We start from the raw sequence: 15,865 nt of genomic DNA on the forward strand, positions 1-15,865 counted from the left end.
CCAGCCTGGGTGATAGAGCGAGACTCCGTCTCAAAAAAAAAAAAAAATGTTGAGTTTCTATGTCATAAAAATATTTTATGGAACTTTGAAGCAGAGAAAATAAAATAATGGGTAAACTTGAACAATCTGCTTTTTAATTGAACTGAGAAATGTTTGTCTTTTATCATTTTATAAAAAAATAAGTTTGGTCTGAGCAACGCTAAATTTTACTAAAAAGAAAATATCGTTTTTTATAGTCTCTTCTTGTGACAGTGAGGACTGCGCATGTGATTTCACGGTGAGTGAAACTGGAGAGGGAGGTGATTGAGGCCTACTCATACAGTTGATTTTAAGATGTAGCAAGTATGAAATATATAAAAATCTGACTAAATTACAATATGGTTAAACCAAATTCAGATGTAACAGTAAATTACTAAAGTGTTTTCTCTCTTCATTACAGATACGTAATTCACCTCTGGGACCTCAACCACGAAGGGACGTGGGAAGGAAAGGGGACATACGTCTATTACACAGACTTCGTCATGGAGCTCACTCTCCTGTCCCTGGACCTCATGCACCATATTCACATGTTGGTAAGTTTCCTCAGAAGAAGCTCTAACAGAGGGCAAATCTTTCAGAATCAGGAACAGTAATGGTTTCTTCATTAAAAAGTGAAACTTTAGGAATAAGATGCAGATGGACTACTTAAAAGACTAAAAATGAATGTGGCTGCAAACCCTCCCTCTTTTTGCCACTGGGTGTAAGGCAGTGCCGTGGAATTGCTTTGGCTGGTGCCTAACTCAGGAGGTGTTTGTTGTCCTGGGAGACTTAGTTAACTCTGCTGACCAAGTCAATAGATTATTCTTTTAGCATGAAGCTAAGAAGCTGCCTTTCCCCAGTTTCTATGGCTTTAAATATTTAGCAGTTACTTTGTAGGTGGTAATGGGAATTCCTGCAGTGTTAGCTACTTCATGGATTCATACATTTTCCATCTTTGTAATTAAAAAAAGTCTTTATACTTAATTCCTACATTCCTACTACCATCATTGTTTACATTTTACTTTGATGTGTTAGAAGTTACAGTGTCATAGATCTGCTTCATTGGTTGGCCTTTCAGTGATCTAATAATGGTGAGGATTAAAATAGTTGGTGGGCAGTTTATTTAAATTATAAGCCTAGTAAGTAGCATTTAAAAATTATTGGGCTAGACAGGGCATATTTCTAAGTCTACTTTTTGAAAGAAACTTTGAAAACATACTTTTTAAAGAAAGCCTGTAATTCTTTTATTTAAAAAAAGAGGCTCGGCCGGACGTGGTGGCTCATGCCTATAATCCCAGCTACTGGGGAGGCTGAGGCAGAGAATTGCTTGAACCTGGGAGATGAAGGTTGCAGAGAGCTGAGATCGCACCACTGCATTCTAGCCTGGGCGACAGGGTGAGACTCCATCTCAAAGAAAAAAAAAAGCCTCCCTCCCCCCTCAAAAAGGGGACAAATGGCCAAAGATAACTGTTAAGATTTTTTTGTCTTCTTTTTTTAAATTTTAATTTTTTTCCTCATGCTTGTTTCCTGAAGATTTTGTTGTGTTTAACTGCTTCTTTTTATGTATTTGAGTACATATCTTCATAAATTGAGATCATATTTTAGACATATAGACATATAGTTTTTAAAAAAACTAATGTATTATGAACATTTTCCTATGCTAGCATCAGTTCTTCTAAGCCATTTTAATACTTTCAGGATAAAAATGTCTTCAGATAGCTGTACCATGATTTAATAAGCCACATCTCACAGTGGGTTATTTAGATTATATTCGGTTATTTACTATTTCACATTTTTACGTATTTTTTATCATGTATTAGTTTGATAAAGATAGTTATATCTTGCTTTTTTTATTATCTGTCTTCCCATAATTGACCTTCAGAACTGGTATATATACAAATATAATAGTGTAATATGTAGTTGTATAGTATAAATAAATGTAGTTAATGAGTATATAATTTTACATTATATGAGTTTACAACCTAACTGTTCTTCTGCTGGGCATTTTGTTCATTTTCATATTTTCTCTTTTATAATTTCATGGATAGACATCTTTTTGCATAAAGCTTTTCCATTTCTGATGAGCTTCTCAGGAAAGATGACTGGCAGTGGAGCACCTAGGCAGACGAGGATGTGCCTTATTTAGAGTAATGAGATACATCTGTGTATTTCCTTTCTGAAAAATATTGCAGTTCACCATCACCAACAGTGAAGAGCTTCTGCTGCATACTGAGCCTTCATCACTAGCAAGTTCACGTTCACTTTTACTGTGTATTTTATTCTCTTTCTTTCTAAGTTATTTGGCAACATCTGGTTATCCATGGCTAGCCTGGTCATCTTTATGCAGCTTCGTTACCTATTTCATGAGGTGCAGCGTCGAATTCGTCGGCACAAGAACTATCTGCGTGTGGTTGGGAACATGGAGGCCAGGTGAGGAAGCACAAGTTGATGTTGCCTAAGTTTACTCATTTTAGCTTTTTAATAACAACAGATTCCAGAGTATGTCAGAACGTATGTTTGTAAACTGCTAACAGAGTGGTGGAGAGGAGAGGCTCTGGAGTCAGACTGCCCAGGTGTGAATCCCTGCTTAGGTGCTGGGTGATTTGGGGCAGTTTACTTCATCTCTAAATTAGGGATGAAAACAGAACCTTCTGCCTGAACTTTTGGGAGAATTTGGTGAGATAATTCATGTATTTAGAATGGTACTGAGCACATAGTGCTCAGTATTAGGCTCTTATTCGTCATGATTTTATTGTCATTATTATCAAATAGACGCTTCATTGGGCTTCTGCCCTGCTCATTTCCTGAAAGTGGGTCTCAGTTATTCTCTGCATATACATGTTTACACACACATACTTAACCTCATTGAAGGAGGCACTCTTTTGCCAAGCTAAGGCTAAACCACGCCTGGAGGTACAAGATTAATGGGTATCCTCTTTGTGCCCAGGGGGACAGCCTGGATCACTTCTTTGTGGCCAGGGACACAGATTGGATCTCTGGGGGCCTTACTTCTCTGATTTGTCTGGATATGTTCTCCGAGGTCTTCACTAACAGCAGTCATCGTTATTATTACTATTTTGGAGACGTCGTCTCGCGCTGTCACCAGGCTGGAATGCAGTGGCGCAATCTCGGCTCACTGCAACCTCTGCCTCCTGGGTTGAAGCGATTATCCTGCCTCAGCCTCCTGAGTAGCTGGGATTACAGATGCCCGCCACCACACCCGGCGAATTTTTGCGTTTTTAGTAGAGACGAGGTTTCACCATGTTGGTTAGGCTGGTCTTGAACTCCTGACCTCATGATCCTCCTGCCTCGGCCTCCCAAAGTGCTAGGATTACAGGTATGAGCCACCACACTTGGCCTAGCAGCCATTATTTAGACAAAGTTCCTGTGCATAAGTTTCTCACTCACTTTTTAATGGGCTTTGAAGGTAAATTATATTTTTGATTATCAAGAATGTTTTGCTGAACACGCTTTCTCTGTAACTGTGCTGTGATACAGGTGCAGTCTATCAAGTGGTGTTTAGTGTGTTTGTGGAACTGACCGAGGTTCTTGCTGGGCTTGTTTTGTTTCCACAGGTTTGCAGTTGCAACTCCAGAGGAGCTGGCTGTCAACAATGATGACTGTGCCATCTGTTGGGACTCCATGCAGGCTGCGCGAAAACTGCCCTGCGGACATCTTTTCCACAAGTAGGGGCTTTGTGAAGGGCCATGTGGGACGGGTGTTCTGTCCAGGGTGTGTGGGTGCTTTTTGTACCCAGGCTTGAGACTCATCCTAGTGGAAGGAGTGGGGACATTACTTCAGCCTGGCCTTGCTGCTGGCACTACGTGTTCTGGGAAGCTCTTGGGTGTCCTTTGTTCCTTAGCCTCTTCCCTACATCATAGGACTGTTTCCCACCCATAGTTTGCCATCTTAATTTCTGGGTATGGTAGCTGTCTTCATATTTCTTCTCCATTTTAGCTCTGAAGTACAGCAAATATATCTAAGATTTAAAAGAAAGGATTAGCGGGGAGTCCTTATTTTCAGACAGCTTATTATCTAACTGGGAGAGAGAGAATATATACTTTTGCATTTTGTGTATGCCCAAAAGAAGCCTAAAATCTCACCAGAGAAGTGGATTGAGATGGGGAGTAGACCAGGACCACTAAACAGCACAGAAGAGCTGTGTCTGTTATCAAGGATTACAAATAGTCTCTTCTGTAATCCTTCCAGATGGAAGTAGATCTAAAATGTCACTGGGACTCTGTCTATCTCACATAAATGACTGTGTGTATAAGTTGGATGTTTTGATGTTGATGGATCTTGAGGTATCTTTTGGCCTTTTGCATGTGTTTTCAATTTTGCATATTGGGAAAGTTCTGATCTTTGCATCTTTAATCTTCCTTTCTTTATTTTAGAGTCTCAAAGGGTTTTTCTTCTTCTTTTTCATATAGGGCTTTGGAGCTAGAGTCTCAGTAACTCAATACATTGTTGACAGATTTTTTTTTTTTTTTTTATGTGCTGAGTGCTGTGTTAGGCTCTGGGGATAAAATGAAAATGACTAGTGTGATCATTGCTTTCCTGTAGCTTACAGTCAAATGGAGGAGTCAAACGTGAATGAACCAGGCATATTTATGAATTTTAAAGTATCAATGAGATAAGTGCTTTAAAGCAAAGGAACATGGTTCTTGAGAGCTTGTAATGAAAAAATCCGACTCAAACTTGAAAGAAGTGACTCTTGAGGATAAGTAGGAGTTAAGTCAACAAAAGGAGGGATCAGGTGGTACTAGGAACTTGAGAGAGAGGGTGCATCTGTGCAGCAGGAAGAAATGGAAGAGACTAAAAGAAAAGCTGTGTAGCCAATCCCAGAGAGTAAAGGACAGGGGTGTCTGCTGAGGCAGAAGACACATAGGCAGGGTCTGGAGGACCATTGGGAGTGGTGAGATGCTGTTGAACATTAAGTAAGGATTGGCGGGTAAGATTTGCTGTTTGAAAAGATCCAGGGGGATTGGTTAGTAATGGCTCCAGTGGTTCAGGGGTAATCCCAGCACTTTGGGACACTGAGGCAGGTGGCTCACCCAAGGTCAGGAGTTTGAAACCAGCCTAACCAACATGGTGAAACCCCACCTCTACTAAAAATACAAAAAAATTAGCTGGGCGTGGTGGCGGGTGCCTGTAATCCCAGCTACTTGGGAGGCTGAGGCAGGAGAATTGCTTCAACCTGGGAGGTGGAGGTTGCAGTAAGCTGAGGTCACGCCATTGTACTCCAGCCTGGGCAACAAGAACGAAACTCTGTCTCAAAAAAAAAAAAAAAAATTGTAACTTGGACTCTGGTGGTGGAAGTAGAGTTAGTGAGAAGACAGATTTGAGGGGATCAGGAAGGATGTGATGCTAGACCGGCCGAGGGAAAGTGAGGAATGAAGGAGGTGCCAGGGTTTCCCTAGTTGTGCGGGTTGGACAGTTGGGTGTAGAGCGGTGCACATTCGTTGAGATTGGGAAGACCAGGGAATTTGCACACATTTCTCAAAATTATTTCAGTTAGCCCCTAAGGAGCTTGGAGGCTAGTTGAGAAGAATAAACTCAGAATAACTCTATTTTAGCTCAGAAATAATATCTTCAAGCATATGGTTAGATTAATTTTATGATTTAATTTCTTTGAGGCAAAATTCAGATAATATACATTTAACCATTTAAAAATGTACAGTTCAGTGGCTGATGTGTTCACAATGTTATGCAACCACCCTTCTCGCTAGTTTCAAAACCTTTTTATCACTCCACAATAGCACCTCATAGTCACTAAGTAAGCGCTCTTCATTCCTTCCTTCTCCATCACCTGGCAACCACTAATCCACTTTCTGTCTCTATGGATTTACCTATTCTGGACATTTCATATAAAGGAATCGTATAACGTGACTTTTTGTGACTGACGTCTTTTGCTTAGTGTTTTTGAGGTCATCCAAGTTGTAGCATGTATCAGTACTTCATTACTTTTTATGGGTGAATTTAAGTAATTTTATAAATTAAACAATTTATCCATTCATCCATTAGTGGACATTTGGGTTGTTTCCACATTTTGACTGTTGTGAATAATGCTGGTAGGAACATGTGCTTGTGAGAAGTATCTGTTTGAGGACTTGTTCCCATTTCTTTTGGGTATATGCCTAGGAGTGGAATTTCTGAATCACGTGATAATTCTGTTTAACTTTTGAGGAAATGCCAAACTGTTTTCTACAGCAGCTGTACCACTTGATATTCCCACCAACAATACCTGAGGGGTCTAATTTCTTCATAAATCTTGTCAACACTTGTCATTTTCTATTTTTGTTATTATAGCCATTCTTGTGGGTGTGAAGTGTTATCTCATTGTGGTGAATTTTGTTTTGTTTTTTAGTAATAATTCTTAAATATAGTTTTTTTATTCTGGTAAAATATAACAAAAAATTTACCGTTAGCTATTTTTAAGTATATGGTCTGGTGGCATGGAGTACAGCCATATTGTTGTACAGCCTTTATCACCATCTATCTCCAGAACTTTTTCATCTTATGAAACTGCAATTGTCTCCAGTATACAGCAAGTCCCTCTCTGTTTCTCCTGAAGCCCTTGGCAACCACCATTCTATATTTTGTCTCTATGAATTACTCTAGATACCTCTGTTGGCTTTGGGTTTAGTTTGCTATTTTTCTGGTTCTATAGGCATAAAGTTAGGTTTTTGATGTGAGAGCTTTCTTCTTTTTAGGCATTTTCTGCTACAAATTGGCCTCTGAGCATTGCTTCCACTGCATCTCATAAGTTTGGATATGTTGTGGTTTTGTTTTCATTTGTCTCAAAGTGTCTCATTTCCCAAGTGATTTCTTCTTTACTCAGTGGTTGCTTAAGAGTTAGGATTTAATTTTAAAACACTTATCTGCCTCGGGTTGAGTGAACAAATAGTTGTTAGGATGTGCTCTTGGTTGGCTTTACTTTGTAGCTTTGGGAATGATTGTGTGCTGAGAATCTAAGGCAAATTCTTTTTTTTTGAGATGGAGTCTCGCTCTGTCGCCCAGGCTGGAGTAGTGCAGTGGCCGGATCTCAGCTCACTGCAAGCTCCGCCTCCCGGGTTTACGTCATTCTCCTGCCTCAGCCTCCCGAGTAGCTGGGACTACAGGCGCCCGCCACCTCGCCCGGCTAGTTTTTTGTATTTTTTAGTAGAGACGGGGTTTCACCGTGTTAGCCAGGATGGTCTCGATCTCCTGATCTCGTGATCCACCCATCTCGGCCTCCCAAAGTGCTGGGATTACAGGCTTGAGCCACCGCGCCCGGCCGCAAATTCATTTTAATTTGTGATAAAGGTAATGCCTATATTCTTGCAGACACAATAGCTAGATAATATGTTGCTATAGAGGATATTTTTGCAACATTTCAGAGTCCAGTGAATAGATCTGTTTTCTCTCTAAAGTTTGATTTCTCTCAGTTAAGGAGCTCTAGCATTTTTTTTTAAAAGAGAAAACTATGTCTAACTAGTTGTACTCACCTTGGAGTTTTTAGGCTGTTATATTTAATGTGGGAGGATTTTGCACTCTGTGAAATAAATTTAGATTTGCTTATAAAAAGTATGTCACAGTGTAGCGTTATTGGAAGGCAAGGATCTTACATACTGTTGTAATCCCCCGCAAGGCTAATGTTATTCTACTAGTGGTGTGATTTCAGGGTGTCACTAGGAGAAGTGGACTTAAAAAAAATTGCTTATTTGACTAAATTATCACAGACAAATTATAGGTATTTAATTATTGCAAAATATGATAGAGTTGGGTATATACATACAGACAGATGACATTATTTTGGAACACGACTGTCACTCTCATGACACGGAGTGAGTAAGAAGTAGCTCCATCTTGGCCTCTAGGAAACTCCTGTTACTTATGTACCATTTGGTTGCTGGAGACTCTGAGGATTATCGTATTATGGTGAGGTTTTCCTTTATAACTTTATATCTATACATGTTCATAGATATTTAAAAGAAGATACAGCATTTTTACTGAGTGCCTACTTGTGCGCTTAGAGAAAGATAACAAATTCTCATAAAATGGGAGGGCCCTTGGAGATTAATTCATTCAGCCGTCTCATTCTTTAGTGGAGAGGACTAGTCAAGAGAGGCTGAAGGGTTTGCCTGGATCACACAGCTAGTTAGAGGGAGAATTGGGACTGATCTCACATTTTCTGCTTCTTACTCTAGTATCCTTTCCTTTAATGGACACCTCAAGTATTTACTGAGTGTCTACCATAATTAAGGCATTATCATCTCCTGAGAGAGGGCAAAAGAAGCTTCAGCCTTGTTGGGAAAGTAGCATGCAAAGAGAAGAGGGTGGAGGAGGTTGAGGTGGTGAATGGAGAGGAGAAGTTACAGGTGAGCCAGGGGAACGGGGAGGTAAGGACCTGTAGGGCTGTCATGCTTGAGGAAAAAACAGATGGGAGGTCTTAGCAAGTTTGGTGCCAGATAAGTGAGTTGGAAGGAGAGTAGCTTGAGTGAATGAGTGAGATTTTTGACATCAAGATTTTGAAGACAAGGCCAAGGCTATGACTGTGCTAGTGGTAGCTAAAGCAGAGTGAAAGACGTGAGTGTCAGAGTGGAGGACTCAAGGATATGAGAGGCCAGGGTGTTGGATGATTCAGCCACATGGATTTTGAAGTAGCCAAATAGAGTTGGATGAGAAGATGGTGAACCATGCTAGGAAGTCCCACTGAAAAGGGATCACAACCAGGAGCTTGGTAGATGACTTCATATGGTAAAGGATTCATGTTCCCAGCAGGACACGCTGGAAGTGTATTAAAGTGAAGTATGGCAAAGAGGTAATGTCCGTAAATGCTTCTCAACACTTAAATCTCACTAGTGGTGGAGAGAAAATCAAATTGGAGCACATTTGATAGATCCAGAGTACTTCTGGGTGAATTCTCACAAAGTATGCTAAGGAACAATCGAGGATGCTGATGTATGTTCTTTTGGACTTTTTGGTAGCTCCTGTCTTCGTTCCTGGCTAGAACAAGACACCTCCTGTCCAACATGCAGAATGTCTCTTAATATTGCCGACAATAATCGTGTCAGGGAAGACCATCAAGGAGAGAATTTGGATGAGAATTTGGTTCCTGTAGCAGCAGCCGAAGGGAGACCTCGCTTAAACCAACACAATCACTTCTTCCATTTCGATGGTTAGTTGGTTTCAACCTCTAAAACTATACCTAAGGGATGTTCTCCCCTAGGCAGATACTATTTTAATTATAAATTGCCCTGTACAGACCAGTTTAATATTATACAGTCATGTGCCCCATAACAACATTTCAGTCCATGACAAACCGCATATACGGCAGTGGTCCCATAAGATGATAATGGACCTAAAAAATTCCTGTGGCCTAGTATTTACTACAATTTTTATCATTATTTTAAAGTGTACTCATACTTACATACAAAAAAAATTTACTGTAAAACAGCCTCAGGCAGGTCCTTCAGGAGGTTCCAGAATAAGGTATTGTTATTCTAGAAGATGACAGCTCTGTTTGTGTTACTGCCCCTGAAGACGTTCCAGTGGTACAAGAGGTGGAGGTGGACCACGGTGATACTGATGCTTCTGACCTGTGTAGGCTTAGGCTAGTGTGTGTGTTTGTATCTTAGTTTTTAGCCAAAAAAAAATTTAAAAAGTAAAATTAAAACTTTTAGAAATAGAAAAACTCTTGCAGAATAAAAAAGAAAATATTTTTAACAGCTGTACAGGGTGTTTGGATTTTAAGCTAAGTGTTACTACAAGAGTCAAAAAGTTAAAAAAAAATTAAGTTTATGAAGTAAAAAACTTATAGTAAGCTAAATTTAATTTATTGAAGAAAGAAACATTTTGTCATGAATTTAGTGTAGCCTAAGTGTACGGTGTTTATAAAGTCTACAGGAGCACACAGTAATGTCCTAGGTCTTCACATTTCACCACTCACTGACTCACCTAGAGCAGCCTTAATCCTTCAAGCTTCATTCCTGGTAAGTGCCCTATGCAGGTGTACTTTTTTGTATTTTTTTGTACCATATTTTTACTACCTGTTTTCTGTTGGATATGTTTAGATACACAAATACTTAGCACTGTTACAACTGCCTCCAGTACAGTAACATGCTGTACAGGATTGTAGCCTAGAGCAATAGACTATATCGTAGAGCCTGGGCGTATAGTAAGTTATACCATTTAGGTTTATGTAAATACACTCTATGATGTTGGCACAACGATGAAATCACCTAACAACACATTTCTCAGAACGTGTCCCTGTTGTTAAGCTACGCATTGACTGTATTTCAATTTTAATTGAAAGCATTTAGGTGGGATGGATGGATAGATGGATGGATAGAGATAGAACAAACAGAGGGGTGCCAGGCATTTTGCCCGATTCCATGCCAGTATGGGCAGGGTGAGGCAGGAGGGTGGAGAAGTAAAACTGAATCAACCATGCCTTCAAGGAGCACACTTAATTAGCTCAGTAGTTAACCTTTGCTAATAATGTATTGCATTTGTGTATGCTAATAATGTATAAGCATATAATGAAGGATCATTGAGAAGCCTTCCTAGTGAGTACCACAGGCAGAATCAGAGCTGGAACCCTGTTGCTTTGTCCATAAAATATAAATATTCTGCCTCCCAGCAGTGTTAAAAGGAGTTGTAATGAAAACCACACTTAAAATTCTAAGACTGTGACATATCAGGGTCTGGTTGTTCATCCTTCCTTAATTCACATCAAGCTGCTGTTGATTTTCAACAGTCCAGTACTGCTAAATTCTGTGAGTTCATGTTTATAATTATTACTATAACACAAGCATCCCTGGAATTTTGTTAGCAGTAGTGCTAGTCACATCCCCAATTTGAGTTTCAAGAATGGGGTGCAGTGGGGATGGTGTCATGTTGGTGAAATCCCTCAAAGAAAGGACCAGGGGGAGTAGAGTCGTATCTTCCAGAAGAGTAGGTGGGGCTACTTGGCTGGCTAGGCCCAGAATGTTAGAGGGGTTTAGGAGGCCTGATTTGGTGGCTGTGAATGAAGGGCTCTTCCAGGTAAAACTTCTGAAATATACTAGTAATATTGGAGATGAGACCTGGCTATCCAATCCATTATTTTATGAATTATGACTACTAAAAATTTAGTCAAAATAGATAAACTCAACTTTATTTCTCTCTAGTTAGTACATGAAATAAGTATCCATTTCTTAAATGGGTACATTTTGTTTGTACCCATCTCCAGACCTTTGAGATGGCCATTCCACTTGATTTCTTTCTTTTTTTTTTTTTTTTTGAGACAGAGTCTTACCCTGTCTCCAGGCTGGAGTGCAGTGGCGTGATCTCAGCTCACTGCAACCTCCGATTCCCTGGTTCAAGCGATTCTCCTGCCTCAGCCTCCTGAGTAGCCGGGATTACAGGCACGTGCCACCATGCCTGGCTAATTTTTGTATTTTTAGTAGAGACGGGGTTTCACCGTTCTGGCCAGGATGGTCTCGATCTCCTGACCTTGTGATCTGTCTGCCTCAGCCTCCCGCAAGTGTTGGGATTACAAGTGTGAGCCACTGCGCCTGGCCACACTTGATTTTCTATTCCATGCATCAGGGTTTCTTTGTGAAGGAATGAAAAGCAGCCTTAAACGTGTAGCTTGATATTGGGTTGTTTTACAGCCTATTCTTGGTGCTGTTGTATCTTGGGCTCCTGTTTTCTTTGGGAAATAACAGAAGTAGCAGACTTTTTGGTGCTGTTAGTCTACAAGCCTGTGTTGTAGAATAGCACGATTTAAAAAGAATTTTGAATCAGAAAACCAAGGCTTTTAAGATTAAAGAAAAAATACTTCCTGAAAGTAAATGTGAAAATGCCTCCAAATGAATAGTCATTTGTGTAGCTTGTGAAAGAGAGGAGCCAAAGCTCATGTGTTATAGAAGCTTAGAGCCTTGAAAAGCTTCTTCGTCTCCCAGGCTGAGTGTGTGAGGGTGCTAGGCTGGGCTGCATCCAGCCCCTCTGGAAAGCAGGATTGCTCAGCAGTGAAGGGTTCTAGAGCTTGCCTGTCTGGCTTCACATCGTGGCCATCGTAGTTAAACTGTGTGATCTTGGACAAGTCCGCTAACTTCTAAGTGCCTCAGAGACCAAAGACCAAGGGTATTAGTGCTGTATCTTTGAGAAGGATACTATGAGAATGATAATAGGAGGTACCATGTGGGATATAGTGAGGATTAAATGAGCTAGTCCACGTGGAACACTTGGCATGAGAGGCCTGCCATATAGGAAGCCCTCAGTGAACACCAGCCATTACAGTGGCTGCTGTGAGAGCAGATAGTGGGGGAAGGAGTCAGGGCTCTGAAACTTATGCTGGATTCTTGTTTGTTTCAGGGTCTCGGATTGCGAGCTGGCTGCCAAGTTTTTCGGTTGAAGTGATGCACACCACCAACATTCTTGGCATTACACAGGCCAGCAACTCCCAGCTCAATGCAATGGTAAGGCCTGCTAGCTGCTTTAAGAGGATCACTAGGAATTAGGAGGGAAGGAACAGCTAGAGCGTGTGTGCTGGGTATATGACCTTGTTGGTCTTACTCTGCTCTGGCAGAATAGAAGGAATTTTAGGGGCTTCTTTTTATTTACTGGGACTGTTTACATTCCTGTGTTTTAAATTTTGAAACTTTCATTTTATTTCTTTGGCGGATAATCTAACCTTTTCTGAACACTACTAGGTTCACTCTGTTGTAATCTAGGCCTACCTTGGGACTCCTTCAATTTTAGCCAAAAAAAAAAAAATTTTTTTTTTTTTCTGGAGACAGGATCTTCCTTCATTGCCCAGGCTGGAGTGCAGTGGTGCAGTCTTGGCTTACTGTACCTTCTACCTCCTGAGTTCAAGCAATTCTCCTGCCTCAGCCTCCTGAGTAGCTGGGATTATAGGCATGGACCACCATGCCTGGCTAATTTTTATAGAGACGAGGTTTCACCTTGTTGACCAGGCTGGTCTCGAACTCCTGGCCTCAAGTGATCCATCCGCCTTGGCCTCCCAGAATGCTCAGATTACAGACGTGAGCCACTGCATATAGCCTTTAGCCAAAATATTTTGGGGAATTATCGACTGGAGTGAATGATGTGCCTTGCATTAAAAATTTTACGAGGCTGGGCACTGTGGCTGACTCCTGTAATCCCAGAGCTTTATGAACCTGAGGCAGGCAGATGGCTTGATTGCCCAGGAGTTTGAGGCTGCAGTGAGCTGTACTCACACCATTGCACTCCAGCTTGGGTGACAGAGTGAGACCCCATCTCTAAAAAAAGCAAAGAGACTGGGCATGGTGGCTCACGCCTGTAATCCCAGCACTTTGGGAGGGTGAGGCAGGGGGATCACGTGAGGTCAGGAGTTCGAGACCAGCCTGGCCCATATAGTGAAACCCTGTCTCTACTAAAAATACAAAAATTTGCTGGGCATGTTGGCATGCACCTGTAATCCCAGCTACTTGGGAGGCTGAGGCAGGAGAATCGCTTGGACCCGGGAGACGGAGGTAGCAGTGAGCCGAGATCATGCCATTACACTCCAGCCTGGGCAACAAGAGTGAAACTCTGTCTCAAAAAAAAAAAAAAAATTGTATGAGACTCACCAAATGTGTGTTTTTGTTCCCCATCTTTTCCTCCCTTGCCTCCAAAAATTGTGTGTGTGTGTGTGTGTGTGTGTGTGTGTGTGTGTGTATGCATGCACATGTGTATATGCCTTGAAATGTTGAGGCGTGTTGTTGGCTCAAGGATATTGTTTGAATACTTCAAGTTTCTTTGTATTTTTCCAAAGCAATGTGTTATTATTATTTTACAATGATGGAGAAACATGTGCAAACCAGTGCAAATCCAGTGCAAACCACCTTAGTCCTGCTTGGATTAGGGCCTCTGGCTGACCTGGATAAGCCCGGCCAGTGCTTTGGAAGGTCATTGGTTCATTCATTAGTTAGTCCTTATTGACCGAGTGAACAAATTTGAACTGAGAGCCTGTTCCTGAGACAGGCACTGTGGCGAGCATAGCACCTGCAATGTCAGTAAGGTAGACACATGTCTTACTCTCAAGTAGGGTAGATACTAACTGGGGAGACAGGTCATAAATATAAATAAGATGACTGCTGATGGTGATGAGTGTTCTGGTAGCAGTAAGGTAGACAGTGTGGTGGAGTGGGTGGGTAGAGGCAGAGGAAGCATTTTAGAGGAGGCATTTGGAGATGTTCTCTTTGAGGGGTAATATGTATGCTAAAACAGGAAGGATGAGATGGAGCTGGATTGGGGGAGGAGGCAGTGGAAACAGTAGGTGCAAGTGCTATGAGGTGAGAAAGTGCTAGGAACTGAGAAAGGTCATTATGGTTGGGGCCTAGCAAATAGGGAAGCAAGACTGTGATATAAATTGAGATTTCAGAGCCAGAACATGCAGGGTCTTACAGGCCACAGGCAAATTTAGATCTTGTAAAAGTATTAGAAGGCCATTCAAAGCTTCTTACAGACCCCACCACCACCACCAGGGGACTGACAGGACATTTAACAGAATGATTTTGCTTCTGGGAGGAGGATGAATTATAGAAGGTCAGAAATGGAAGCAACAGGACCAGCAATTAGGATGTTGCTGCAGTAGTCAAGGCAAACTCACATAGGGGCTTGGATGGGGGTATTGGTAATAAAGGTGAAAAGAAGTGGCAGGTTTAGGACAGTTTTATAAGATGAGCTGGCGGGACTTGGTGCTTTGGTTGGATATGGGGGATGAGAGAAGTGGCGGAATGGAAGCTGCCTTGTTCGGTTTGAATTAAGCAGCTGAGTTGACAGTGGTACCATGTACTGAGATGGGAAGACTCGGAGGAACAGGCATGAGGATGGGTCATGGTGTTCTGTTTGGGTAAGTCTGCGATGCTCTGTAGGCAGTTCTAGACCTCAGTGAGTAGATCAAGCGAGAGATGCACATTTGGGAGATTGAAGCCTGGAGGTGACATCTAAAGCAGGGGCAAAGAGAAGAGGGCTAACATCTGAGCTCTAGGTCCTGCCATGTTCAGAGGTCTGGCAGAGGGAGGAGCCATGACAGCTGGTGGAGAGGGAAAAGACCAGGAGAAGGTGGCAGCACAGCACAGAGGAGTTGGGTTTCTAGGAGGGAGGAGTCAAGCGTGTGGAATTCTTACAAGATGAACTCATAGAAGTGCATATTGGATTTGGCAGAGTGGGAGTGATTGATTAGCTGGAAAAAGAACCAGCACTTTTCATGGCCTAAGGGGTTGGACACTAGATTGTGGTAGATTGAAATGAATGGGAGCTGAAGAAATAGACCATACCAGGAAGTATGTTATGAAGAAGGACACAGAGCAGTAGAGGTGGTAGCTTGATAGGGGTGTGGCATCCAGGGGAGTGTTTCATTTGTTTTAAGATGTTTGAATAGATCATTTATTTACAAGTTCAGAACCTAGAGAGGAGTATACAGTGAAGTCATGCTCCCATCTTTTTCCCATGTGCCCGGCTTCTACGCCCCCTTAACAGCCTGGGTTAGTTTCTTATGTATTATGTTGCTCCAGAAGGCTTATAGGTACATACAAGCCAATGCTAGTACATATTCTTTTTCTGACAGACAATATTAAGAAAGTGAATTTTTTTTTTAATTTTTCTATTTTGGTGAAGTACGTTATATCTACTATTTTAATATTTTTCAGATGTACATTTCAGTGGTATATTCACATTGTGCAACTATCACCACTGTCCATCTGCATAACTCTTTTCATTTTGTACAATCAAAACCCTGTACCAAGCCTGTCCAACCTGTGGGCTGCATGTGGCCCAGGACAGCTTTGAATGCAGCCCAACACAAATTTGTAAACTTTCTTAAAACTATGAGTTTTTTTGCCTTTTTTTTTTT

General features: G+C 41.4%; 1 protein-coding gene across 1 annotated transcript in view; it reads left to right on the top strand.

Moving 5' to 3' along the window:
• AMFR (autocrine motility factor receptor, E3 ubiquitin protein ligase) overlaps positions 1 to 15,865 on the top strand; it is a 60,595-nt gene that overhangs the window by 20,865 nt on the left and 23,865 nt on the right. The window contains exons 5-10 of the mRNA XM_011961019.1: positions 237 to 277; positions 440 to 572; positions 2,315 to 2,448; positions 3,594 to 3,704; positions 8,988 to 9,178; positions 12,361 to 12,464. Coding sequence (XP_011816409.1) covers positions 237 to 277; positions 440 to 572; positions 2,315 to 2,448; positions 3,594 to 3,704; positions 8,988 to 9,178; positions 12,361 to 12,464 — 714 coding nt within the window. The remainder of the gene's footprint in view (positions 1 to 236; positions 278 to 439; positions 573 to 2,314; positions 2,449 to 3,593; positions 3,705 to 8,987; positions 9,179 to 12,360; positions 12,465 to 15,865) is intronic.

The sequence above is a fragment of the Colobus angolensis genome, unplaced genomic scaffold (genome assembly GCF_000951035.1).
Source record: "Colobus angolensis palliatus isolate OR3802 unplaced genomic scaffold, Cang.pa_1.0 Scaffold531, whole genome shotgun sequence".
Taxonomy (NCBI): domain Eukaryota; kingdom Metazoa; phylum Chordata; class Mammalia; order Primates; family Cercopithecidae; genus Colobus; species Colobus angolensis.